General features: G+C 37.5%; 1 protein-coding gene across 17 annotated transcripts in view; it reads left to right on the forward strand.

Moving 5' to 3' along the window:
• LOC105481778 (MYC binding protein 2) overlaps nt 1–26,030 on the forward strand; it is a 285,288-nt gene extending 259,258 nt beyond the window's left edge. For all 17 annotated transcript variants that reach the window (XM_071081184.1, XM_071081186.1, XM_071081190.1 and 14 more), the window contains 14 exons: nt 1,469–1,735; nt 2,434–2,717; nt 4,166–4,262; nt 5,509–5,628; nt 7,542–7,643; nt 8,456–8,584; nt 8,947–9,079; nt 10,657–10,760; nt 11,904–12,092; nt 13,229–13,336; nt 14,539–14,748; nt 18,457–18,564; nt 19,208–19,373; nt 25,193–26,030. In XM_071081184.1, coding sequence (XP_070937285.1) covers nt 1,469–1,735; nt 2,434–2,717; nt 4,166–4,262; nt 5,509–5,628; nt 7,542–7,643; nt 8,456–8,584; nt 8,947–9,079; nt 10,657–10,760; nt 11,904–12,092; nt 13,229–13,336; nt 14,539–14,748; nt 18,457–18,564; nt 19,208–19,373; nt 25,193–25,308 — 2,133 coding nt within the window. In that variant the 3' untranslated portion in view covers nt 25,309–26,030. The remainder of the gene's footprint in view (nt 1–1,468; nt 1,736–2,433; nt 2,718–4,165; nt 4,263–5,508; nt 5,629–7,541; nt 7,644–8,455; nt 8,585–8,946; nt 9,080–10,656; nt 10,761–11,903; nt 12,093–13,228; nt 13,337–14,538; nt 14,749–18,456; nt 18,565–19,207; nt 19,374–25,192) is intronic.
• The last annotated feature ends 482 nt before the right edge of the window (nt 26,031–26,512 follow it).

A 26,512-nucleotide genomic window follows, 5' to 3' on the forward strand; every position in this document is an offset into this window, starting at 1 on the left:
TGTGTGTGTGTTTGTTGGGTATAAAGCAGGGATGTCCAATATTTTGGCTTCCCTGGCCCACATTTGAAGAAAAATAATTGTCTTAGGCTACACATAAAATACACTAACACTAACAATAACTGATGAACCTAAAAAAATTTTTGCAAGAAAAAAAACTCTCCTAATACTTTAAGAAAGTTTACAAATTTGTGTTGGGCCACATTCAAAGCCATCGTGGGCCACATGCAGTCCCGCGGCTGCAGGTTGGATGAGCTTGGTATAAAGTATTTTGAAAAATTTATGAAGGCTTCTTTATGCTCACCCTTTTATAGGTCCTGCAGAATGTGCCTGCCGTTTTTTAGAGAGGAATGAGTATTTTGGCATACCTTCATCATTTTAAAGATTTTAATTGTGAAAACTTGCTTACCTTGCTGCTGTTTGTTTTGGGTAGATTTTTTATTTGGTGTCAAATACCCAGTTATATCAGATTTGACTTGTATTTCCCATATTTCTTTTCCCCCATTCTTTTGTATGTTGGCTGAGCAATTAACAGTGTTAACTATACCAGTGTTAATATTTTTAAATATAACCAGGTGAGGAAATAGCACTATATTGTTCATATAATGGGGTGCTCATAACATAAAAATATCACTTCAAAAGTCAAATAAAGTACAGATTTTAAATTAACCTGTTATTCTAACTTTTTTGAGATGGCGTCTCGCTCTGTCGCCTAGGCTGGAGTGCAGTGGAGCGATCTCGGCTCACTGTAAGCTCCACCTCCTGGGTTCACACCATTCTCCTGCCTCAGCCTCCCAGGTAGCTGGGACTACAGATGCCCACCACAACGCCCGGCTAATTTTTTTGTATTTTTGATAGAGACGGGGTTTCACCGTGTTAGGATGGTCTCAATCTGCTGACCTCATGATCCGCCCGCCTTGGCCTCCCAAAGTGCTGGGATTACAGGCGTGAGCCACGGCGCCCGGCCCTATTCTAACTTTCTACACTATTATTCTTTTCAATAAATTACAACATGAATTTATTTTTGCTTTATCTTTCCAGCAGTGTTTCATTTAATCTTAGATGCTTTCAGTTGTAAAATGTCATGTATAATTTCAGTATTGTGAATCTCACCAGCTATAAAGCACCTTATGAACATAATGGTAAACCATGAGAAAAAGTGTCTTCGGTGATAAAATTGATGATTGGTTTTTGATGTGCTAAACTGCAAGCATAGGCATTAATAACTTGCATATAATTAGTTTACACATAGTAGTTGATTTAAATATTTCCATTTTTATTGTGGCTCCCCTAGCTTTACCTGTTTTTGAGATGAGTTAAGAGAATGACATATAATGGAGAATTAACTGGGAGAATAGTATTAAAATTGGGTGTCAATTTACATTCTTGTCTTATTCTTTTGTTTGCTTGTTTTGCTAGGAGTAGTAAATCAAACTTATATTTTTACATGTTCTATGCTAACTTTAAATAGGTGTGTGCTCATATTGTCCAAGCTATTCGCATGGAAGCTACCAGAGTCCGTGAAGAATGGGAACATGCTATATCAAGCAAAGAAAATGCCAATTCTCAGCCAAATGATGAAGATGCCTCCTCTGATGCCTACTGCTTTGAGCTGCTCTCTATGGTTTTAGCACTGAGTGGCTCTAACGTTGGCCGGCAGTATCTGGCTCAGCAGCTAACTCTGCTTCAGGATCTCTTCTCGCTGCTTCACACAGCCTCTCCTAGAGTCCAGAGACAGGTGACTGATCACACCACAGCCTTGCCATTGCTTGTGTTACTTGACCATTGTTAAAAGTTGCAATGCAAAGATAATTATCTAAGGACCCTAAATATAGATTTTTATTTTGTAGTTTATTTTGTTTGGGGCCTGTATTTTACTCCTTTTTTTTTTTTTAACTGTTTATTATGAGAGTATAGAATACTAAAATATGTTCCATTTTTAATGTGTTGTGATAAAAGAGTATTCTGGCTACTGATTACCATATTACCATGAAATATATAATGTCATTTAGCCCTGACCAGAAAGAAAAGGTATTTTTTTTTCTTGCTGCCTTGGGTTAGTAATTACCACTACTATTACCATTTGAATATTATGTATATCATATTTCCTTCCTTCGCAAAATGTAAAATAGTGTTTAAATCGTATTTCTTTTCTTAAAGATTTTGAAGTTACAGAATGGTAGTTAGGTACATTAAAAAATGAAGCCTGGGACAGTGTGCAGTGACTTATGCCTGTAATCCCAGCACTTAGGGAGGCAAAGCTGAGAGGATCCCTTGAGCCTGAGAGTTCAAGGCTGCAGTGAGCTGTGGTCGCTCCACTGCACTCCAACCTGGGCAACAAAGCAAGACCCTGTCTTAAAAAAAAATGAAAAAGAAAAGAAAACCTTAAAATACCAGTCTTTACATGGAATTCTCTCATTTTATTTTTCTTACCAGGTAACCTCTTTACTAAGAAGAGTTTTGCCTGAAGTAACCCCTAATCGTCTGGCCAGCATCATAGGAGTGAAATCCCTCCCCCCAGCAGATATCAGTGATATCATTCACTCAACAGAGAAAGGAGACTGGAATAAGCTGGGTATCTTGGACATGTTTCTAGGATGCATTGCCAAAGCACTCACTGTACAGCTAAAAGCCAAAGGAACCACCATCACAGGAACAGCTGGTACCACTGTGGGCAAAGGAGTTACAACAGTTACTCTTCCAATGATTTTCAATTCCAGGTTAGTTATTGCCTCTATTTTAGTACCAAAACAGAATAGAGTGAGCTACTGTTCAGAAATTTAAGACATAATTTCAAATTTTACCTTGTTAGGTTACTCACGAAATAAAATCCATAAACAACTGGCTCATATATAAAAAGAATGTCATGTATATAATAAAAGTATCAATTACAATTAGTGGGGATTAGAAAGTAAGCTGAATATGTGATGTCAGAATATTTGGATATCCATGTTAAAAAAATTCTAGATACCCGCCTCCCATCATACGCAAAATTAAACTTCAGTTTTAAGTAATTTTTTTTTTTTGCCACAATAAAAAGAAATAAACATGGGGGAATAAAGTAAAGTTCAGGTCAATTAAAGCTTTATGTACATTTCTTTTTAAAACTGTACTAGGACAAATTATAGAAAAATATTTTTGTAATCTTCAATTTGGTAAGATCTTCTTAAACAAAACACAGAACCCAAAGTCATATAGGAAGAAATTTATAGATTTGACTATATAAAAATGAAAATTACTTGGTAAGTGATAATAATTAAATGTTTTAAAATATAAGCAACTAAGAAAAATATTTAAACCTATATAATAGACAATGACTTATTAGCATAATATAGGAGAATGACTACAAATCAATTTTAAAAAGGCAAACAACTGATAAGAATAATAAATGACAAAAACAGTCAGTTCACAGAAAAAAACTTATAAATGCCAGTAAACAAATGAGAATACCTCACTACTAATCAGATAAATGTAGATTAAAATAATTGCAAAGTGTCTTTGATGCTTTGGTAACATTATGAGGAAATAGGCATTTTCATCTCATATAAATTGCTGCAGCCTTTTTGGATATCTGTTTAATAATATCTATATTTTAAACATGCATATCTTTTGACCTACCAATTCTACTTCTAAAACTTTCATACATTTGCACCAAGATATATATACAAGGATGTTCTGTAATTGTGTGTAACAGTAGAGAATTAGAGACATCTGGAACAGTGCTTCTTGTGGAGTCAATCCATGACAATATGCAGACAACATCAGAATGTTAATCATTGTATCACTTCTTCCTGTAGTCTTGCTATGAAAAAAGTCAGCTGAACTAAATAGTAGTGTGCTTAGCGATATAGTGAATTTATGTTCTGGCACAAGCTTCACATTATCTGCATATGCACTAGAAATAAGTTGTGTGTGGTTCCTGGACTGTACTTCTAAAAGATGCACACAGAAATAATGTGCAAACAGAGAAATACTTGGAAACTCCAATTGCTTTAACTGCTGTCTTGGGATTTGGGGTAATGGTTTGATGAATTTTCTTTTTAAATGTTTTAATTGATTGTCACTTAAAAATCTAAAATGCTGCATTCTGAAATAACATTTTTATCTTTTTCATTTGTAAGTGCTACTGATAATTTATTGGCTTTGTAAATGCTAATTTTTCTTGTAGTTATCTCCGACGAGGTGAAAGTCATTGGTGGATGAAGGGCTCAACCCCTACCCAGATCTCAGAGATCATCATTAAACTTATCAAGGATATGGCAGCAGTAAGTTCCCATTCTTCTGACTGTTTTGGCAGAGAAGTGCAGCAGGAATCTGACTGACAAAACAGCTTACTCTGCTGAACTGATAGGAGTTGTAGATTAGTGTAACTTTACTTAAAGACTATTTTTAGTATGTTAATTATCATGCTGTTTGTCTTTTCAGTGAGTGATAAATTTGTCATTTATGTAAACCATGTTCATTTCCAATTTTCCAGTTAATTTGTGTGAGAATTGTTACGTGACTTTAAAATCTAGTAAAATAAAATATGCCCTTTCAGACCCTAAGAAAGAACTTGATTCCAAAAACCTAAAGGAAAAAAGGGAGAAGAGAGCTCTCGGAAGTGGAAGTTTCTCATTCTCCTCAGTCTTCATGGTTTTTAAACTCTATTCTTCTTTATTAATGTCCTATGCCCTCTGTCTTAAGATGGTGGCTTCCAAAAGAGATCTGGGAGTGTGGAGGTCAGGGAGTTACTTTACAGCATGCCTGGCTCTGATGAGTTGCTCCTTGACATTTGCCACACATTCTATTGTATTTCTAGGAGACCAGCCTGAGAAGGACAAGATAGTGTGGAATGTAGAGTCAGAGGGAATAGAAGGCAGCTTGGAGAAGGAGGAGGAATTGAACCGCCCCTTAAATCGTGTGGATATAAGAAGTGGGAGGATTTTCTGGGGGAAAAATGAAATTCTATCACTTTTCCCAATAGCATGGACATTTTCTCAACCTCTGTGGCAAGCAGACTTTCTCAGGGTGTTCATTGGATTAAAATATTTAGGAGTAGTACTTAGGAACACCTAAATTATATGACAGCTAAATGTTTGTTCATTACAAATCAAGGTAGCAAATAAAGATAGTTGCAGTTTGAACCTGTTTATATTTTAGGTTCCAGTAATGCTCATCTAAAGCAGTTAGCTTCACTGTGTAAATTTTATGCTCAAACATAGATAACCTTAGTATTTCTGTTTTTATCAGATGTGAGAGGAATTACCCTTGACTTTCCAGGAAAAGAGTATTGAGCACTTAATTATTTATTTATTTATTTTTAAATATCAAAATGATGATTAGAAGTTGAATTTTGCATAGGATCGCAAAGAAATTTTAGTTCAAAAGTCTGTGCCCGTGATCTAAAATTCCATGGTCTCACTAAAAACAAATACTTCCTTTTGATAGGAGATGTTATTTAAGAAAAAAGAATTTACTATGGTAATATATTTCTGGTTACTTATTAAAATATTCTGTTCTACTCAACAGGGTCATCTGTCAGAAGCTTGGTCCCGAGTGACAAAAAATGCTATTGCAGAAACCATCATTGCCTTGACCAAGATGGAAGAAGAATTTAGGTCTCCAGTGAGATGTATTGCAACAACTAGAGTAGGTTTTGCTTTATTTTGTTTTGTTTTAAATTTGGTCTGTATCATTGCATGTTCTTTTTCAGTAATAGATTTAAACAAATTTTAATCACTAAGTCAATGTAATTATTTTTTGACCAAATACTGTATTTATTGAAAAAGTATAAAGAGCTTTTATATTATGAACTAGTCATTACTTCTCACTGTTATGTGTTCTGTGTCACTTGTTTTTGTTATTGTTTAGGAAGCCAAGGATACACTGGTTAGAAAAGGCTAATTGCATTGTACGTTGTTTGTGTGTTGTCTTTCTAATGATCTGTTTACTGTAGTTTACCACAGTAAGTTTCATGTCGGCATTATGCTGTGATAGACCAAAGGTCCTTTGGAGACAAGACCCCTGCCTATACCTGGTTGTTCTAATGTAGAGCCTTATAACTTACTTAGAGGGTTTATAGGTCTTATTTCTAAAAAGCAAGAAGTGCTTGTCCCAGGGCAGGGTCAGGGTGGAAATCTCTGAGGAAATGAGATTGCATTCTTCGGATGACACATTTATAGTAAGTTTTAACCTACTAGATTTCATGTCCCATATGCTTCCAGAAAAGATTTGAGATTTCCTTGAAGCAGGGCAGTCTGACAACATTAGGAAGAAGTGAATGCTGGTAAAAATTGCTTATGTTAATCCTCAGAAATCTGAAAAAGAAGATAAACTGTATATCCCTAGGGCAGAAAGAGTCAATGTATGCCATCTTACTATTGTTGACTGTGACACCGGAAGCAGGTATTTTTGACAGTAATCCTTTCCCACCACTCATGTATTGCTTTCTTTCAGTCTGCATTCCCCTTCCTCCTTGCATGCATTATTTGTCTTTTTCTATTTTTCTGTCCCTATTTTAACATCTCTTGCTCTCTGTATCCAATGACACATGCGCTTCTTAGAGTTGAGCTAGTTAAGTCATTTTCTATTCTTCATTAATGAGGGGATATATCATTCTATATAAAACTGAAGCTTACCCTTTAAACCTCAGAAATTTTTAACAATTTCTGAGAACAGTTGTCTTTTTTTTTTTTTTTTTGAGACGGAGTTTCACTCTTGATGCCCAGGCTGGAGTGAAATAGTGCGATCTTGGCTCATTGCAACTTCCGCCTCCCAGGTACAAGCAATTCTCCTGTCTCAGCCACCCAAGTAGCTCGGATTACAGGCATGTGCCACCATACCCGGCTAATTTTTTTTGTATTTGGTAGAGACGGGGTTTCACCATGTTAGTCAGGCTGGTCGCAAACTCCTGACCTCAGGTGATCCACCCACCTTGGCCTGCCAAAGTGCTGGGATTACAGGCATGAGCCACTGTGCCCGGCCATATTTTTGAGAACATTTTCTAAAGCTTGTTAGACGTTTATGTATTTCTGACAAAGTGCACTGAGTATAGTATTAGGCCTTCTGGGGCAACAAAGACTTCCGAGGAAATTTTATTATCTAGAAGGATTTAATGTGTACCTGATACTCATGGGACTATACACAATTTAGCAGTTGCTGTACCACCTTCTTTGGCATTTAATGCTTCAGTCAGGTGATACTAAATGGAAAAATATGCAGAAGGCATTAGTACAGTAAATATTAAATATGCCAATTCATTTATTCATATGTTGTTTACATAGTAGAACAATAAAGGATAATTTTATTTGTCAGATAGAAGACGAGGGTTCATCAGAGAAAAGTCACTTGTTCAGTAGATATCTGAGTGCCTTCTGTATGCATGGCACATAGGACAGTGATCGTGTATACCTGCTACCACATCAGGAAGACTTGAGTGCCACTGAGTATCTGTGTATTTCAAAATCAACCAGCATTTATTGAGCTGTTGTGATGTGTCACAGTCAGCATTTCATAAGTCTTTCCTGAAAATTCAGTAGTGTAACAGCTTTCCCTTTCAACAGCTCTGGCTTGCTCTCGCATCCCTATGTGTTCTTGATCAGGACCACGTAGATCGTCTCTCCTCGGGGAGATGGATGGGAAAAGATGGACAACAAAAACAAATGGTGAGATCAGAATTTTGTAAAAATTTATCTTGCTTTCCTTTACAGTAAGCTTTAGCTTAGCTTAAAAACAAACAAACAAACAAAAAACACATCAATGTACACAGTTAGTGGATCTCTTGAAAGACTGTGTCCCTTTGGCCAAGTTCATCTCACAAGTCTATTTCACTGAGAATCCCTTCTTCATAGTATATGGAAACTTCAGGGGCTTTTAAGTGTATAAAAGAGCTTTCTTCTTCTTCTCTGAGTCATGTTTGTATCATATCAAAATTTATTTTTAGCCAGAGTCTGATTCAGTGGCTAGATATTTTCCTAAAATGTAGTCAGTCTTATAGTAGGAAGGAAATAAAGCAATAACACAGGCAACATGACACACCACCTGTTCACATATATACTTAAGTAGGTTTGATGGATATCTTTAAGTTCACTAGAAGGGAAAACTTTCTATAGGCCCTTTACCATTTTCTTATTAATGTTCAAGTTTCAAAAATAAACAGTTTATTCCTTTGGCATACAGAATGTTTGGATACATAATGGGGCAGACATTTCTTAAGTCTCTAAGTAACAAAGTATACCTGTTCATTGTATTAATCATTGAACCTGCAAAGTGCGTTAATCATTGAATTTGGAGTTTTGAGAGATAATTTTTATAGTTAAGTACATTTGCAATAATTTCTATCTAATATTCAGATTCTAAATTCTTAATAGACTTCAGAATAACCATTTATTTTTGTAAATAAATTACATTCAGTTTGTCTGAGAGTCTGGGACTTTCTTGTTAATCTAATGTAACATATGGAAATGTCTTATTTTAGCCTATGTGTGATAACCATGATGATGGTGAAACAGCAGCAATCATTTTATGCAATGTCTGTGGAAATTTATGTACAGACTGTGACCGATTCCTTCACCTTCATCGAAGAACCAAAACTCATCAAAGACAGGTGAAGATTTTTGTCTCTGGAGCATAAAATATGTTCAGTGAATTTTGAAATAAATGTGTGTCGAAGAGGCTTGGTGTTGTAGGGGGAGAAAGTGGACTTCGGAATCAAAGACCTTGATTGAGTTCACAGCTGTCTCACTTACCATCTATAAATAGCAAGTTGTTTTATGTTTAGAAATACTTAATTTCTCCATTTATAAAAAAGGGACTGCTGTGAAGATTAAAGAGAAAATTGGAAATATTCAAAACTTCTTAGGGTACTTAAATGAAAGCCATTATTATTATTGAATAATTAAATTTTATACTCTCCCTTTCAGTGTGATAAATAAGCATATTTTTCCCTGTTCTTTAATGAAATAATAGGTCTTCAAAGAAGAAGAAGAAGCTATAAAGGTTGACCTTCATGAAGGTTGTGGTAGAACCAAATTGTTCTGGTTGATGGCACTAGCAGATTCTAAAACAATGAAGGCAATGGTGGAATTCCGAGAACACACAGGTAAAAGGTTTAAAGATTAAGCCACGCCTTTAAAACTCACAAAAAAGATTAAACCATGCTGACTGATTATAACTAAACTGTGAATAATTTTGAGTGATATTCTGATGTTTAATTATGACATCATTGTTCACTGTCTACGTTATTATATTTACTAAATATATAGTGTTCTATGGTGGAGAGAGCATTAGACCAAAAGTCAAAAAACCTGATATGCCACTAACTAGCTGTGTGGCCTCGAGCACGTCACTTAACCTCTCTGGAACTCATTGACTTCATTTATAAAGTGAGAGGGTCACAACTAATGGGGCTCCATAGATAAAATAGATTTCTACTGATAATTCCCTTCTAGTTCTGCTAGTTGTTGCCCCACAATAAAAATTGCTGTACTTGTTGATCACTAAGATCTCTATTTATTATAAAGTTGTATGATTTCATGATATTTTTAGAGATTTTTGTAGACCTAATGCTTCTGAAGGTTTTGTGAATGGTACTGTTTCCATTGATAGCAATAAAGTAATTAACAAAAATGAATAAACATTAAACAAAAAGTAACTTATGTATGTTAAATGTATTTTTATCTCTAAAACATAGTTTTCATTTTGCTGTTTTTCTAAAGTAAATCTTGTATATTCCTAGTTCAAAGTTATGTTGAATCTTACAAATTCTCAGTTTTCAGCACATCTGCAGTCTGTCATTTGACTGACACAAACTTCCAATGTTGGAGTTAGGTGTAAATCTGAATCAATTGAATTCTAGGGTGACTTTTCATGCTGCAAAGGCATGACCTTCTTTTCTTATAGCTGATTTCTTCCTCCTATAATCTGTCAGTGCTGTATATTACATTAATAAATGTTCTAATGTCAAACCATCCTTGTAGTCATGATATAAACTATCCTTTTTAAATAGATTTTTCTGTAAATATTGCTGAATTCAATAATTGATATTAATTATAGTTAGATTTTTATATCTGTGTTTAAAAATCAGCTTGGTCTGTAATTTTCAAACCTTCACATTCTTTTTCTTATTGCTCTGTTCTTGTTTTATGGATTCTGTTTCTTCTTTAAGTATTTCAAACATATTTAAATTCCTTTTCAAATTGCAGAGTTCCTGAGGTAGGAATTCTGTTTTTCAAGTTTCATACTCTGATGATAGGCTTTATACTGTGCCTTATAATTTTGTTATATAAAGATACTTAAAGATTTCCCTAACTTCTGTGTAGTTTTATTTAATTTTTGGGTTTTTTTTTTTATGGTATTGTGCATTTGGAGTCAGGGGCTTGTCACATCTTCTCAGTCTGGTAACTTGACTAGAAGTCTAGTCTGTTTCTTTCACTGAAAAAAATATGTTAGTCAAGAATGTGTTTGGCTTCAGATAGGTCTTTAATTTCTTTTTTGTGTGTGTCATTATTTACTTTATAATTAGGACAACTTAGAAACCTTCCGTTCTAAAACTGTCAGGCTGATTTACCAAGGATAGCAACTGATATAAACCTAGTTTGCTTTTTAAAATTTAGTTCTGTTAAAATATGTGGAAAACATATCCATCAGAAGGATTTTTATTTTTCTGCTTGAACCTAGGCAAACCCACCACGAGTAGCTCAGAAGCATGTCGCTTCTGTGGTTCCAGGAGTGGAACAGAATTATCTGCTGTTGGCAGTGTTTGTTCTGATGCAGATTGCCAGGTGAGTATATAGTGACACAGGCTATCCCATTGAGCAATGGTCCATGTTCCCCTGTGACACCTTTACTTCACATAGATAAGAGTTATAGCTCAGCATCACTTCAGCGTCCTAAATGAATGTATTACCTATGTGAAGCGTCAAATGCATTACCAAAGTTGGAGAATGGGTCAAATAAAGCTCTCAAGCCCAAACCACACTCTTTTTGTGTGTTTTTCAGTTACCATGATCATATGTATTTAATGTTTACTTTTGTATTAGAAACAGTTAAAAATTTATGAACTGTATTTCCTTTATCCCTTACACACATTATTCACTTATTTCCTTAAAATACATTTTCAACATCTAAAAGTTCTTTAGTCCTGAACATATATAAACATATTCTATGTTGTCCAAATGTTTTTGGTTTCTCAATTCATTTAATAAGAATGTGGATATGCTCAGAGAGTGAGAGGTACCTTTTTAAAAAAAAAAAAAAAAAAAAAAAACACGTTTTGGTGATGCAGGGAGTGGTGACTGGGAAATTATACATTGGGGAGCTTTTTTTTTTTCTTTTTTTTTTTTTTTGAGACAAGAGTTTGGCTCTGTCGCCCAGGCTGCGGTACAGTGGCGTGATCTCGGCTCACTGCAACCTCCGCCTCCCGGGTTCAAGTGATTCTCCTGCCTCAGCCTCCTGAGTAGCTGGGATTACAGGCGCGCGCCACCATGCCTGGTTAATTTTTGTATTTTTAGTAGAGACAGGGTTTCACCATGTTGGTCAGGCTGGTCTCGAACTCCTGACCTCATGATCTGCCCACCTCAGCCTCACAAAGTGCTGGGATTACAGGTGTAAGCCACGACTCCCAGCCAGGAACTTTTTGCTTCATATCTGTGCACGATAACAAAGATGAAATTATAATTTACTTATCAGCATTCCCTTTATAGAGAGTGGCATTTTTTAAAAATCTCATCAAAAAAACCAGACTTTGTTAAGAAACCTAATTTATATTCAAACAAAGATTAGAAATAACTTTACTTTGTTGTTACTTGGCCTGCATAGATACTTCCTGTGGGAAAATAATCTGTGGAAATTTATATAATAAGGAAAATTACCAGAATGTGTGCCTTTTTAAATACTTGTGTAACATTGTAATTCATCTTTAACAGGAATATGCCAAGATAGCCTGTAGTAAGACGCATCCTTGTGGCCATCCATGTGGGGGTGTTAAAAACGAAGAGCACTGTCTGCCCTGTCTACACGGCTGTGACAAAAGTGCCACAAGCCTGAAGCAAGATGCCGATGACATGTGTATGATATGTTTCACCGAAGCGCTCTCAGCAGCACCAGCCATTCAGGTTGCCTCAGCTTTTAAAGTATTGAATGTATCCAGACATTAACATGGGGAATATATTTGTCAAATAAACAGTTGATTGAGGCCGGGCGCGGTGGCTTACGCCTGTAATCTCGGCACTTTGGGAGGCCGAGGCGGGCAGATCACAAGGTCAGGAGATCGAGATGATCCTGGCTAACACAGTGAAACCTCGTCTCTACTAAAAATACAAAAAAAAAAAAAAAAAAAACTAGCTGGGCGTGGTGGCGGGCGCCTGTAGTCCCAGCTACTCGAGAGGCTGAAGCAGGAGAATGGCATGAACCTGGGAGATGGAGCTTGCAGTGAGCCAAGATCATGTCACTGCACTCCAGCCAGGGCAACACAACCAGACTCAGTCTCAAAAAAAAAAAAAAAAAAAAGTTGATTGAAAATTTTTTTTTTATATCGCTAGGCAGAAGTGTTCTTTTAATCTGTGCATCTACCAGGCTAATGAGGAGTAAAGTCTGCCTCTTTATGCTGTGCCTCCTATGTTGCATGCTCAGCATTAGTTTGTGAATTTGTGTGAGCCTCTATAATCAACAGAATGTATAAAATGTTCAGGGGGGATTATTAGATTATCCCCCAATAGCTAAGGCTCTTCTTAATTTCCAAAATCCAGAATGGTATTTTTACAACATTATATAATTGATCTATACATAATGATAAATACTTTTATACATATATAAGTTACTGTGCACTCAATAAGTTTTTTTAACTTTTACCCGTTGCTTATATTTTCAGTTCTCATGATTCCAAGATAATAATAGTCTCCAAAACAAAATCATAAATCAGTAATTTCTTCTTCTTTCTGTGAGATACAAAATTGAATAATTTTACATTTTTTCCTAACTTGGCTTACTTTATGTAGGTGGCATTAATATATGAATGGTAAAAAAGTAGGAGAAGCCGAAGGCCTAGTTAGTAGTGTCCCAATTTACTATAATGAAATTTAGTAAATAATAATGTCCCAATTTCAGTGTCCCATTGAATTTTCATTATAGCAAATTTCTTGATTTTTCTCTTACCTTCTTTAAGTAGTGCCTTGCATTAAATAATCTCCCAGTCACTCAACTGTTTATCATTATTATATTTGCTTATGTCCTTTTCTTTTCTTTCTTTAAGCTGGATTGTAGTCACGTATTCCACTTACAGTGCTGTCGGCGAGTTTTAGAAAATCGATGGCTTGGCCCAAGGATAACATTTGGATTTATATCTTGTCCCATTTGTAAGGTATGGAAAGAATCTGAAATCGTGTACTTTCTTTTTCTTTTGTTCTTTCTTTTCACCTTTCAAAATAAACATATGTCAGCATTTCTTGGTTTCCTCTCCAGTTTACGTTTTACACACCAGTCACTAGCAATTTCTTCCATTCTCATTCATGTGGAATGAGAGAGATAGAAACAGAGAGAATATAATCTCTCTGTTATAATGCATCTCAAAACAGTAATTGTCCATTTAAAACTGATTACACTCTGTTAAACATATTACATGAAAAAGTTCATTTAAACATCCTGATGCATTAAGGGGCGTGCATCTCTACTCAGACCACCAGAGAGGTCAGTTGACATAACATGACAACGACTACTAAAAAGAATGATCCTCTGGTGTTTGTAAAAACTGATACCTGCCATTAAAGAGTGAAATTGGAACCCTCAGTACCACTAGAACAGATTCTTTTAGAGCTTAGTTAAAACAAGGAGAAAGTTCCTGGCATTTTGACACGTTTCTACAAAGGTAGTCAGCAAGTAGGAAGTTGTTTTGGCAAGCTAATAATGATTAACAAAAAGCTCTTTTTAAAGAGTGTGGCAGCATTTTCCCTATTAATTCATCTTTCCTTTTTGTTCTATTAAGCTGTTCCTATTTTCTTATCTTCATATTTGCAAACTAATATGAAGAGTATAATATGGAAAGACTTAGTACAATCATTGTCTAGATAGACTGAGGAATAATCAAAAAGATTGTAGTATTTTGCTCTCCCCTCTCATATGTTGCCGCAAATATTAATAGATACATGAAGGTTTTATAGCAAATACTACCTGTTCACTTCTGTCACCTGGCATTCTGCCTTCCCCTCAAGGAAGCATTACGCACACACACACACACACAGACAGCGTGTCTTATTTGTGGCAGCAAGGTAACTTTATTTCCACAATAGCTAGGGCAACAGGAGATATATTTCAGACTCAGGAAATATAAAGCTAATAAAATGGAATTTTCATTCTCTGTGTCCCGTTTGCCCCATTTTCCCTGCTCTTGGGAAAATATGGGCTTCTAAAGACTTTACAGGGTGTTTTTCAAATGACATTTTATTTAGAATATGTGTGCTGTGTGGTTATCTTCTAGCACAATGCTTGGCACTTAGGTGCATAGTAAGTATGTGTTGAGTTGATTGATAAATGATTCTTCTAAAGGATGTTCATTTTTTATTGCAGAACAAAATTAATCACATAGTACTAAAAGACCTACTTGATCCAATAAAAGAACTCTATGAGGATGTCAGAAGAAAAGCCTTAATGAGATTGGAATATGAAGGTCTGCATAAGAGTGAAGCTATCACAACTCCTGGTGTGAGGTTTTATAATGACCCAGCTGGCTATGCAATGAATCGATATGCATATTATGTCTGCTACAAATGCAGAAAGGTATGCTATAAATTATACTGAGAAGTTTTAAAAACTAGAGCTTACCTATATGATTAAGAATTCAAATTGTACAGTGATAGGGATCTAATTATTCCATCTTAAGCCTGAAGTTAAAAATAAGATAGCTTGGTACAGTGTTTCCCAATGTTTCCAGTAAAACTAGTTTACTTAACTTGTTTGGGGATTCTTTATTTAACCTGAACAAACTTTTGGAGACATGCAGTATTTCTGTATACAAGCCACTTCCCATCAGTAATAACCTGTTTGCCCAGGGCAATTCCTTCTCTAATAAACTTCTCTCACTTGACTCTGCTAACCATTCCTTCCTTAAAACTCTTAATTCCTTGGCTTCCAGGACAGCACTCTCTTTTTCTGTCCTCCTTCCTTCCTGGTCAATTATCTTTAACTACTTCTTTTTTTTTTTTTTTAACCTACCCCTTACATATTTGTTTTCCCAGAGCTCTGTTCTTGGCTACTTAATAAATACTTCTTACCTTGAGTGACCTCTTTTACATCTATACCTTCACCACGTATACCTTTATGACCTTCCAAAATTGTTGAGATTTAGTTACAAATATCCAACTGTGTACCAGACATTTGAATCTTTCACACATACTTCAGAGTTCACGTGTCAGGTATTATATTCATCAGTCTTGGCCGGGCACAGTGGCTTACACGTGTAATCCCAGCACTTTGGGAGGCCAAGGTAGGCAGATTTCTTGAGCTCAGGAGTTTGAGACCACCCAGGGCAAGATGGCAAAACCCCATCTCTACAAAAACTACAAAATTTAGACAGGTAGGTTGGCATGTACCTGCAGTCTCAGCTACTTGGGGGACTGAAGCAGGGGAATCGCTTGAGTCCAGGGGGTTGAGGCTGCAATGAGCTGTGTTCATGCCACTGCAGTCCAGCCTGGGTGACACAGTGAGACCCTGTCTCAAAAAAAAAAAAAATGACTTTACCAGTCTCTGATCTTTATTGACAAAATCCTATCAGTTCTGTCTCCAGATCTCTCTTGAGTCCTTTTTTCTTTCCATTACATCTCCAGCAAACCTAATCATTTTCCTTGGTAATTACAGTAGCCTTCTTCCTGAGCTTGGGTGTAGAACCCGTAATTCCTCCATTGCATCCCTTACACTGCTGCTAATTAATACTTCTAGATCTGAAATCTAATTGTATCATTTTTCTACTATAATACCGTAGCCCAGTCTCCCTCTCCAGTCTCATCTCCGAAGGTGCTATCATTTGCTCTACATTTGCTACAACATACCAAATAACTTGCATTTCCCAGACTCAGCCCTGTCTGCCCACCCACTGACACCCCCCTGCCATTGCACAGTCCGTTGCTGTTCAAAGGATGCTCTTCCCTACCTCCACCTACAAATTTTACTCTGACCTGGCACGCCCAGCCCCATACACACATGCTGTCATGCAGAGCCTAATCTGTCTTGTCATACCTCAGCCTTCAGCTCAGGTTTCACCTCCTCTGTAACATGCCTCCATCTCACTTCCATCAACACCACCACATGATTTTGGTATCTTGCAGGCGTCTAGCATAGTACCACTTATTCTGCATTGTGACTACTGGACCACTTATCTCTCTGCCCCACTTGATAAGTTCCTTGAGTAGCATAGTACTGCCTATTCTGCATCATGACTACCACTTATCACTCTGCACTACTTGATAAGTTCCTTGAGGACACAGACTATGTTTTTTCATTTTTCCATCTCTAGTACTTGGCACTTATTAGATACAGAGTTAAGTGGAGAGTGAATAAATGAGTGAACGAATGACTACATGAGAAAGATGCATAGTCCCCCAGTGTAGCCAAAAGAAAATACAGGATGAATGGATGTCTGAGTAGCGAGATGATAGCTAGAAAGGCAGATAGATACGTGCACACCCAATAGTGTACATTTATGAAACTTGTATTGTTACAAATAACAAAATAGTATTTCTGTGCGTTTCATGTACTAAACATTATAAATGAATATTGTGCTATTTCAGAGTAGCAATCAAATGTTTAGGAAGCCAAGCAGAGGATATAGAAAAGTGAAACAGCTGGAGTAAGCAGTCCCCAGGACAAACCAAAATACTTCCAGGGTTAGGTTTAGCTGGTGAACGACCGTTTATAACCTCTGCATCAGTGGATCCTGTCTTTGAACCTGTTTTTCTAGTATAAGTAATACATTTATATTGACTCAGTTTGTTTATTCCCAATCCGGACATAGCTTTTTCACTACGAGACATGATGTGCATGCAAATTGTCCCAGTTCCTTGGTGTCACTTATTCTCTGCCCAGGGCAAAATACAGATAAATCACCCATCATGATATTTTTATTTATTCATGATAATTTTATTTATTCAAATTCTATTCAATTGTCTCTATTGGAAATTGTTGAGTTCCTGCCTATTGCATAACTTTATAACTATGAGCAGTATTGTGAATAGAATTACCAAATTTGCCTTTTTTTTTTTGTTTTTTTTTTTTGTTTTTGAGATGGGGTCTCACGTTTTACCCAGGCTGGAGTGCAGTGGCATGATCTCAGCTCACTGCAGCCTCCACCTCCTGGGCTCAAACAAGCCTTCCACCTGCGGCTCCTGAGTAGCTGGGACCACAGGTCCACACCACCACACCTGGCTAATTTGTTTGCTTGTTTGTATTTTTGATAGAGATGGGTTTTGCCATGTTGCCCGGGCTGGTCTTGAACTCCTGAGCTCAAGGAATCTGTCTGCCTCACCCTCCCAAAGTGCTGGGATTACAGGTGTGAGCCATCATGCCCAGCCTGCCTTTCCTTCTTAAAAAATGTGTGATCAGAAGATGCTTAAAAGTACTTTTTTCTTTCCCATTAGCCTTGGAATTATGATTCTATACTAATTACTTTTGCAGTATTATAAATTGAGAATTGCTAAGCATATTTATTAAAATAGTAGAAGGGAATATATATTTTAACATTTCAAAATGAGAAAAGTTTCTCAAACTTGACCCTGAAAAAAGCATACCTTTTACTACTTAACATTCTGTTGATATTTATTTGGAATATTATGCTTTTTTGTCATTTTGTTTTAATAGGACAATGTATCTCCCTACTTTAAACGTGAACCCATTTGAGAATCGAAATAGCTTTAGGCCAGGCATGGTGGGTCATGCCAATAATCCCAGCATTTTGGGAGGCCAAGGCAGGAGGATCACCTGAGCCCAGGAATTTGAGACCAGCCTGGGCAGCATAGGGAGACCCTGTCTCTACAGATAATTAAACAATTAGCCAGGCATGGTGGTGTGCACCTATGATCCTAGCTACTCAGGAGGTTGAGTTGGGCGGATCGCCTGAGCCCGAGAGGTTGAGGCTATAGGGAGCCATGATTGTGCCACTGTGCTCCAGCCTGGGCAACAGAGTGAGACCCCGTCTCAAAGAAACAGAGAGAGAGGAGGAAGAGGAGAAGAGAAGGGGAGGAAGGGAAGGAGGGAAGTAAGGAAGGGAAGGAAGGAGGGGAAGAAAGAAAAAGAAGAAATAGTTTTATTTTTTACCCTGATCCACCCTACATACAGTCAGCAATACGGGCATGTACTTGGCATTTCAAGGGATGATCTAGTAGATATTAGTATTTTCTAAAACCCCTTGATCTGACTTTCACTATGCCCATACTGTATCTCCCATGCCAGAGTTTTATTTTTTCCTGCTGTAATCTAGATGTGTTTTCTCCACAGGCATATTTTGGTGGTGAAGCTCGCTGTGATGCTGAGGCTGGACAGGGAGATGATTATGATCCCAGAGAGCTCATTTGTGGTGCCTGTTCTGATGTTTCCAGGGCTCAGGTAGGCAAGACATTGTATTAGAAACAACAGTTTAGAAATGTTAAATAATATTTTTTTTGAACAATAATATGGTGGGAATATAAATCAGGCTTTTCTCCTCAGTATTTTCTGATATTTGTTCAGTGTTGTATAATTTTTCACATTATTTCATATATATTATTACCTTTGGGTAATTATTTTATAATTTTGTCTTCCATGAAATGATCACCATAGTTAAACAATGTAATAAATTTACTTATTTTCTTAGTTTCTTAAACCTGCAGTGAAACTTTTAGGTTTTCCCCTCTTCAGTGAAATATTCCCAGTATATCTGTGAGATTATGAGAGAGGTTAATTTCATTAATTTTCAGTTTGACAGGCCATAAAACATTCATAAAGAAATTAAGTAGCTTGCTTATTAAATCAGATAGATTATGATGGAAATGGGATTAGAACTTGGATCTTTGTCCAGACCTTTTGGGCAGAGCCACATATTTATTTGTTAGTTTTCAAACATGTGTATCATCAGTTTTTCAATCAATTTTTAGAGTTATGTATGCCCTCAAAATATGAATTAAGGAGCTATCTCTGTATATGCCTATCTTAAGTGTGATCGAAATAGTCTCACTATGATCTTGTGTCTGTCTCTTCTCTTTTGCTATAGATGTGTCCCAAACACGGCACAGACTTTTTGGAATATAAATGTCGCTACTGCTGTTCAGTGGCTGTCTTTTTCTGTTTTGGAACAACACATTTTTGTAATGCTTGTCATGATGATTTTCAAAGAATGACTAGCATTCCTAAGGAAGAACTACCACACTGTCCTGCAGGTATGCTTTCAATGTTTTAAAATCACGATTATGATCTATATACCGTAGTTTCGTGTAAACATTAATATGAACGCTCTTTGTTTCAAGTGACAGAAACTCAATTCAAACTAGTCTAAAGAAGCAGGAGGAATTCCTTGATCCTTGTAAGCATAGGACTTTCTGGGTGAAGTAGGAAGCAAGCTGATCATCGTGAGTGAGGAGTTAGCTCTGACGGAGCAGATCTCTCGGGGAGTGAGAATGCAGTCTACTAAGGATTGGTGAAAAGATGGCTGTTCCGCACTAAAAAGTCATATGAAGTTCAATATTACAAAACCATTTAAAAGGATTCAGTGGTTTTTTTTTTTTTTAATGAAGCCTGGAACCATTGCCATAGAAGGAACAAATGATTTAATCTAGAATGGCTGGGAATCAGCAGTGTAGTGAGCATCAGAAAGTCAAGGGAATTAAAGAAACCACTCAGAATACAGGAAAAATGATTGTCTATGAAAAGCAGGCTGAGGGGAAAGAAGTATGAAACCAAAAAGAAGCTAAAAGTACTGGAAGAGGACAGGAAGCTGCTGGTAACAGTGAAGTGAAATACCAGGCTTCACGGAAGTGAGAGAAGTGGAAGGAGAGGTCCATGCGACCATAGGAGAGAATTTTACATATGATGTATCTGAAATTAGTGAAAATACATGCACAAGTACATACAACACAATATACCATGTTGTCAAAGCTGAAAAACACATACTGCCATCTGTTGCTTATCAGAGTGCAAGTGACAGACCTCTCTGGAAAACAGCTTGATAGTGCCTCTCAGAATTACCGGTGTGTGAACCCTTCAGCACTCCCTCTTCAGGGATATAGCTACAAATGTGAGGACAATAAAAAAGGGCAAATAAACAAGGTTATTAACTACAGCATTGCTGTGATCATAAAAATGTATAAACAATGCTAGTATCCAGTAGGGTAGTAGCTAATATGCATCAGTAAAAAAAAAAAAAAAAAAAAAAAAGGCGTTTCTGTGTGCTGATTTGGAAAGATATTTAGGAGATAGTATCAGATGAAAAAAGCAAATTAGACCGGGTTGGGTGGCTGACACCTGTAATCCCAGCACTATGGGAGGGCAGGGTAGGTGGATCACTTGAGGTCAGAAGTACAAGACCAGCCTGGCCAACATGGTGAAACCCCATCTCTACTAAAAATACAAAAATTAGCCAGGCATGGTGGCGGGCACCTGTAATCCAAGCTACTTGTGAGGCTGAGGCCGGAGAATCACTTGAGCCTGAGATGTGGAGGTTGCAGTGAGCCAAGATTGCGCCACTGCACTCCAGCCTGGGCGACAGAGCTGTTTCAAAAAAAAAAAAAAGCAAATTGCAGAACAGGGTATGTAGTATGCTGCCTTTTGTGAGAGGGAAAATTAGACTATCTAGTCATATTTACATAGAGAAACCCCTGGAAAGATACTCAAGAAACTAATACTATTGATTAACTATTGGGAAAAACAAGAAAAAGATGAGGGTAGAGACCGGGGAAGTGGCTTCCAATCGTATCATTTTTAACAGTTTGATTTTAAACCATGTGAAACATATACTATCCATTTCAAAATAAAGATGAGTAGGGTTTTTTCAAGTATGACTACTTTTTACCATTTGCTCATGTCAAAAATTGTTTTACTGTTTCTCCTCAAATACTGTTTTTTTAAATAGAAGTAGCAGGCTTTGAAGGAAGCAAGGTCAGAATGATGTGAAGCCAAGGTTATGTAGGATAATAGACAGAATAGAGATGTGAGCCATGCATGGAGGGAGGGGATGATGTGTTGGAGATCAGCAAGTGAAGGGAGTGTGGAAAGGGCAGTATTCTAGATGACTCTAGATGACTTTAGCTTGGAGGAAGGGCAATTACTGAATGAAAGTTGTAGGTTGTGGTCTGGAAATAGGAACCAAGAGAAAGATCAGTCACACATTGTAACCATATGACTGGAGGAGCTTGGGAGATAACCAGCCTCCAGTTGAGAAAGATTTAAGGCAAGCAGTGTCTTCAGGGGAAATCTAGATTTTACTTAAAGTTTCCTCTGCCTTAAGAAACAGAAACAAGTATGCTAAAAATAAGGAAGTTAACAATGAAACAAGTTCAGAGAACTCAGTGGTGGGTAGTACCTGAGAGAGGAGGGTCAGGCTTCCCCTCATACAGTCACAGGATCAGGGCAGCCAACACAAAGGAATCACAGGAGGGAGGCAGGGGAGGAGCCAGAGTCCGCAGAAGGAAGGAATGACCTCGGTCCTGGGCATTTTCACACATGCTTTCTCAATTTTTACAACCTACGAGGAGATGGTATTATCCCTATGTTATCAAATGGAAAACTGAGGGCTAGGGAGGTTAATGAACTGGCCTAAGAAGTACACTGAGATTGAGGTATACTCTCCCAGCCTCACACATCCCTCAAACTCATCCATTCATTTAGAGAACTGGAATAGAATAAAGGAGATCCCACAGGGATATGGGTAGGGAAGATGGCCATATACAGTTTACTTAGAAGGACAGAAGAAGCAATTCTCTAACCACTCTCAACCCTGTTCTAATATTTTTAGATAATCAGTCTTCATCCGTTCAAGCCGCTATAACAAAATACTGTAAACTCGGTAGCTTATGAACAGTGGAAATTTATTCTCACAGTTCTGGAGACCAGGAAGTCTAAGATCTAGGAACCAGCAGATGAGGTGTCTGGTGAGGGCCCACTTTCAGCCTCATAGGTGGCGCTTTCTTGCTGTTGTGGAAGGGCAGGGGGCCTCTCCTGGGTCACATTTATAGAACAGCACTAATCCTGTTCATGGGTTCCACCCCATGACCTCATCACCTCCCACAGCTCTACCTCCTAACACCATAACATTGGTGTTACTGTTGTAGTCTCAGCAGTGCACCAAGATATAATAGTCTCTCATTGTCTGAGATAATGCCCGGAGTTCTTTTTCCTATCTCCAAGATGATTAAGGAGCACAGACAGGAAGATGAGGTTAGAGCGAAAGTTTAACAAGCAAAAGAAGAAAGCTCTCTGCCAGCAGAGAAGGGGACCCAAACGGAGTGCTCCCTATGAGGCTGGGGCCCAGGGTTTTTATGGACTGGAAAGGGGAAGGAATGGGCTTAGTCTCCCTGCTGTCTTGGAGAGAGCCTGACTCAGCTGGGCCCGGGACCTTGGCCCAGGAGCCCACTGGAGCCCACTGTGCCTATGCCCACAAAAGGAGAGAGCCCCCTGACTATACGAAGGACAAAGGCATTTCTTTTTTTTCTTTTTGAGGTGGAGTCTCGCTCTGTCGCCCTGGCTGGAGTGCAGTGGCGCAATCTCGGCTCACGGCAAGCTCCGCCTCCCGGGTTCACGCCATTCTCCTGCCTCAACCTCCCGAGTAGCTGGGACTACAGGCGCCCGCCACCACGCCCGGCTAATTTTTTGTACTTGTAGTAGAAACGAAGTTTCACCGTGTTAGCCAAGTTGGTCTCGATTTCCTGACCTCGTAATCTGCCCGCCTCAGCCTCCCAAAGTACTGGGATTACAGGCGTGAGCCACCGCGCCCGACCGAACAAAGGCATTTCTATCCCAGGTCTTGTCCTTTATCTGATGGAAGGTTTTTCTATCTGTGCAGCCGTGGGCATGTCTTTAGGCACAATGCCCTGTGCTAGTTCCCTCATCGGTGCCTGCAGCTTGACTTTTTTTCCCCAGGCTGCTTTTTATGTTATATGGGGATGAGGCACTGACCTGTGGACCTGGGGCTCTCCGGGGACCCTTCCCTTGCTATCTACCTAAGGCAAACTAACTCCTTTCATTAACACGTCAGTATATAAATTTGGAGGGGCACAAACACATCGAGACCATAGCATAATCCCTTTATCCATTTCTTTCTAAAATTTTTATTGACTACCTTCTTGTGCCAGGATACTTAATCTTCACAGCACCCCATGAGTTAGGTATTGCTGTGCTTGTTTTAAAGATGAGGAATCTAAGAATCAGAAAAATTAATTTTACTTCAGTTTCATATCTACAAAATGAGGATAATAGTTTCTGCCTCCTATGACTGTTAAGCAGTTAAGTAGTTGATATACTAGAACAGTGCCTCAGTAGTAAGCACTCAGATGTTTGCAGGTGTGTTCTCACTATTTTTATTTCTCACCATCATGTTGGATTATGAACACCTCGAGGATGGGAGCCATGCACTCTTCATCTTTAATCCCAAGTACCTGACAATGTCATTCATACATTAGGCATGCAGTAAATATTTGTGGAGTAAATGACTCATTTTTTTCCTTGAAAAAACCCAAGGGCTGCAGTCTGTGTCACCACCATTGATATGTTGTGTATCTGAACTAGATCTGCCATTGAGTGTCCCCATCTTGCTCACTCTCCCCCACCCACTGGTGGGGTGGACACCAATCTGCAGTGTGATTTGAAGCAGGAGCTACTGAACTTTCTAACAGGAATAGTTAACGTTCTAGCAAACCTCTGGCATCCTCCCGTGCTGACCCATCCTGGGTCTGTGCCTGCATTTGTCTGAGGTGGCACTCATTGCTACTCTCATGCCTGTTAGCTCTAACCTGAAGTTGACTTCTCTGTCTGAGATTAGCTGTCTTCAGTTTGACACTTACTCTCATGTCTTGGTCTTACTCTTATATGGAACTTACTTTTTATTCCTCTAGATCAGGCCTCAGTTTGTGGTTGTTCAGTAATAGTAGTAATAGCCAACATTTATTGAGTATTTATACTGTGCAGGCTAAGAGCTTTATAAATGCTAGCCTTTTGTCCATCGTGGTTTCCTTATGTCAGAGATGTTTTTAACCCAGAAAAGGTAAAGTAAATGAGATGTCATTCCTCATTGATCAGTGTAAGCTCATTCCATCCAATCGCGTGATATTTTTCTCTCAAGCACAATCAGAATTTACATTTATTATTTTGAAAACTAGCTGTAGAAAACTAATGCACAGTTCCTATTCCTTCATCTACTATTAAATAGGGACTCTGCTTTCAAGTATAATAAGCCTAGCGTGTTTTCCTGACAAAGTAAGCCTCCTCGTTTCTAAAGAAACTAAAAATCTTTTTGAAATGATATGAAACCCATGACGTGAAGCACATTAATATAATAATTATCTTTTTTAAAATACTGTTTTGGGTACATTTTATACTTTGACTATTATCAACAAATTCATATCTTCCCCAAAGTGTTTTTTCCACTTTGTATTTTATAATATTGTTCATATTTTTAACCTGATCAATTTTCATTTTCCTGCTAATATCCTTCAGCTACTTTTAAAAATTACAGGAATCATTGGCCTTCCCATTTTACCAGTGTGTGCTTCCCATTTTACCAGTGTATGCTTTTTTATCAGTGAAGATAAAAGGGAAAACACGGCTTCTTTAAACTTAAATTTGTTTTTACTTATAGAATATTCTACACAAAAATCTCCCTGTTTTCTATTCAGAAAAATAATGTTCTGCCAGACTAAATTGAGGGGTTTTGTGACCTTTTTTGTTCATTGCTCTTTGTTTTAAAATGATATATCTAATGCATTTATTAATAGAAGAAGATCTGTAGCTCAAAGTGATCCTCTCTAGGCAGGATATAGTAAGAGATCCCGTCACTACTTCCATTATACATATCTCTGTTATGTTGAATTTTTTATAGTGAACATTTTTTACTTTTGTGATCAGAAGAAAAATTGCTAATTGTTATATTTGTATAACCATAGTGATGTTACTTCTTTGAATAACCTATCAGTGATTTACATTTCTATAAGATTTATATATGTGTGTTCTTAAAACATTATTTTCCTTTGCCTCCTTCAAATTTATACAGGTCCCAAAGGCAAGCAGTTAGAAGGAACTGAATGTCCACTCCATGTTGTTCATCCACCCACTGGGGAAGAGTTTGCTCTGGGATGTGGAGTGTGCAGAAATGCCCACACTTTTTAGAACACTCAGATCCTTTGTCTACAGAGAGAAAAGTTGCCTTCATCCCCCAAGAGGATGCGGTAAAGTTTAAACTCTGCTCAGGATAAGGACGGGACCATTTTTACATCCATGAAAATGAACCATTCACAGTACAAGAAGGATGCCAAATACCATGTACATAATTCTTGCTATGGAAAGTTTTCCCCATTATTTTGGTTTATCTTCTTTTGAACAAATGACATCAAACTTGTGAGGTGTTTGCATGTGGCCATTACCGTCATTGGCCTGTGAAGCATTGGACATTTATAGATAATTGATATAAAAGAATCGCCATGCCCATGGGCTAAGAACGATGCTGGCTTTCAAGCAAAAAAGAAAAATAATCATTGTTTATTGTATACTGCCTTTTTGTAATCCTGTACAATTGCATCACGGGTGGGGATAAAAAGAGGAATATTCTGGTTTATTTCCTAGACTGTTATTTAAAAAAAAAAAAAAAATTGTGTTAGGACAGCATATAAATGTAATAAGTATCACACTGTATATAAAGATATCAATGTTTGTCCTGTATAAGAATTACTAAATTACAAATGCAATTTCATTTAAACTTCTAGGTTAAGTTTGAGCCTGAAATTTTAATGAAGTGCAATACTGAGTGTGCCTCATTATCTTGCAGCTGTAAACATATTGGAATGTACATGTCAATAAAACCACTGTACATTTTTATACAGTGATAAAGTCTACCACTGTGGGAGGTGTTGTTTGAGAAACAAAATTTAAACACCTTTAAGGTCTAAAAATCTAGTTTTCTTCAGAAAGAAATTTACTAACACAACACAATCAAAAATTTCATAACTGTTAGGAAAAATAAGAATAGTAATGAAGTGCAATGTTGGAATCTTGAACCCTAAGCAGATGATCATATATATATTCATAGGTAGATGTATTCATACCAAAGACAGAAGAAAACATTTAGGAAATTAATCAACTTCTATTTTAACTAGCAGCATTTTTAACTTTTATTTATTTATTTATTTATGAGACAGGGGCTTACACTGTCTCCCAGACTGGAGTACAGTAGCGTGATCTCAGCTCACTGCAGCCCCCACCTGGGCTCAAGCGATCCTCTAGCTTCAGCCCCCTCAGTAGCTGGGGCTACAGGCATGCACCAGCACCATGCCCAGCTAATTTTGTATCTTTCGTAGCGATGGGGTTTCACCATGTT

Source organism: Macaca nemestrina, chromosome 16 (genome assembly GCF_043159975.1).
Source record: "Macaca nemestrina isolate mMacNem1 chromosome 16, mMacNem.hap1, whole genome shotgun sequence".
Taxonomy (NCBI): Eukaryota; Metazoa; Chordata; class Mammalia; order Primates; family Cercopithecidae; genus Macaca; species Macaca nemestrina.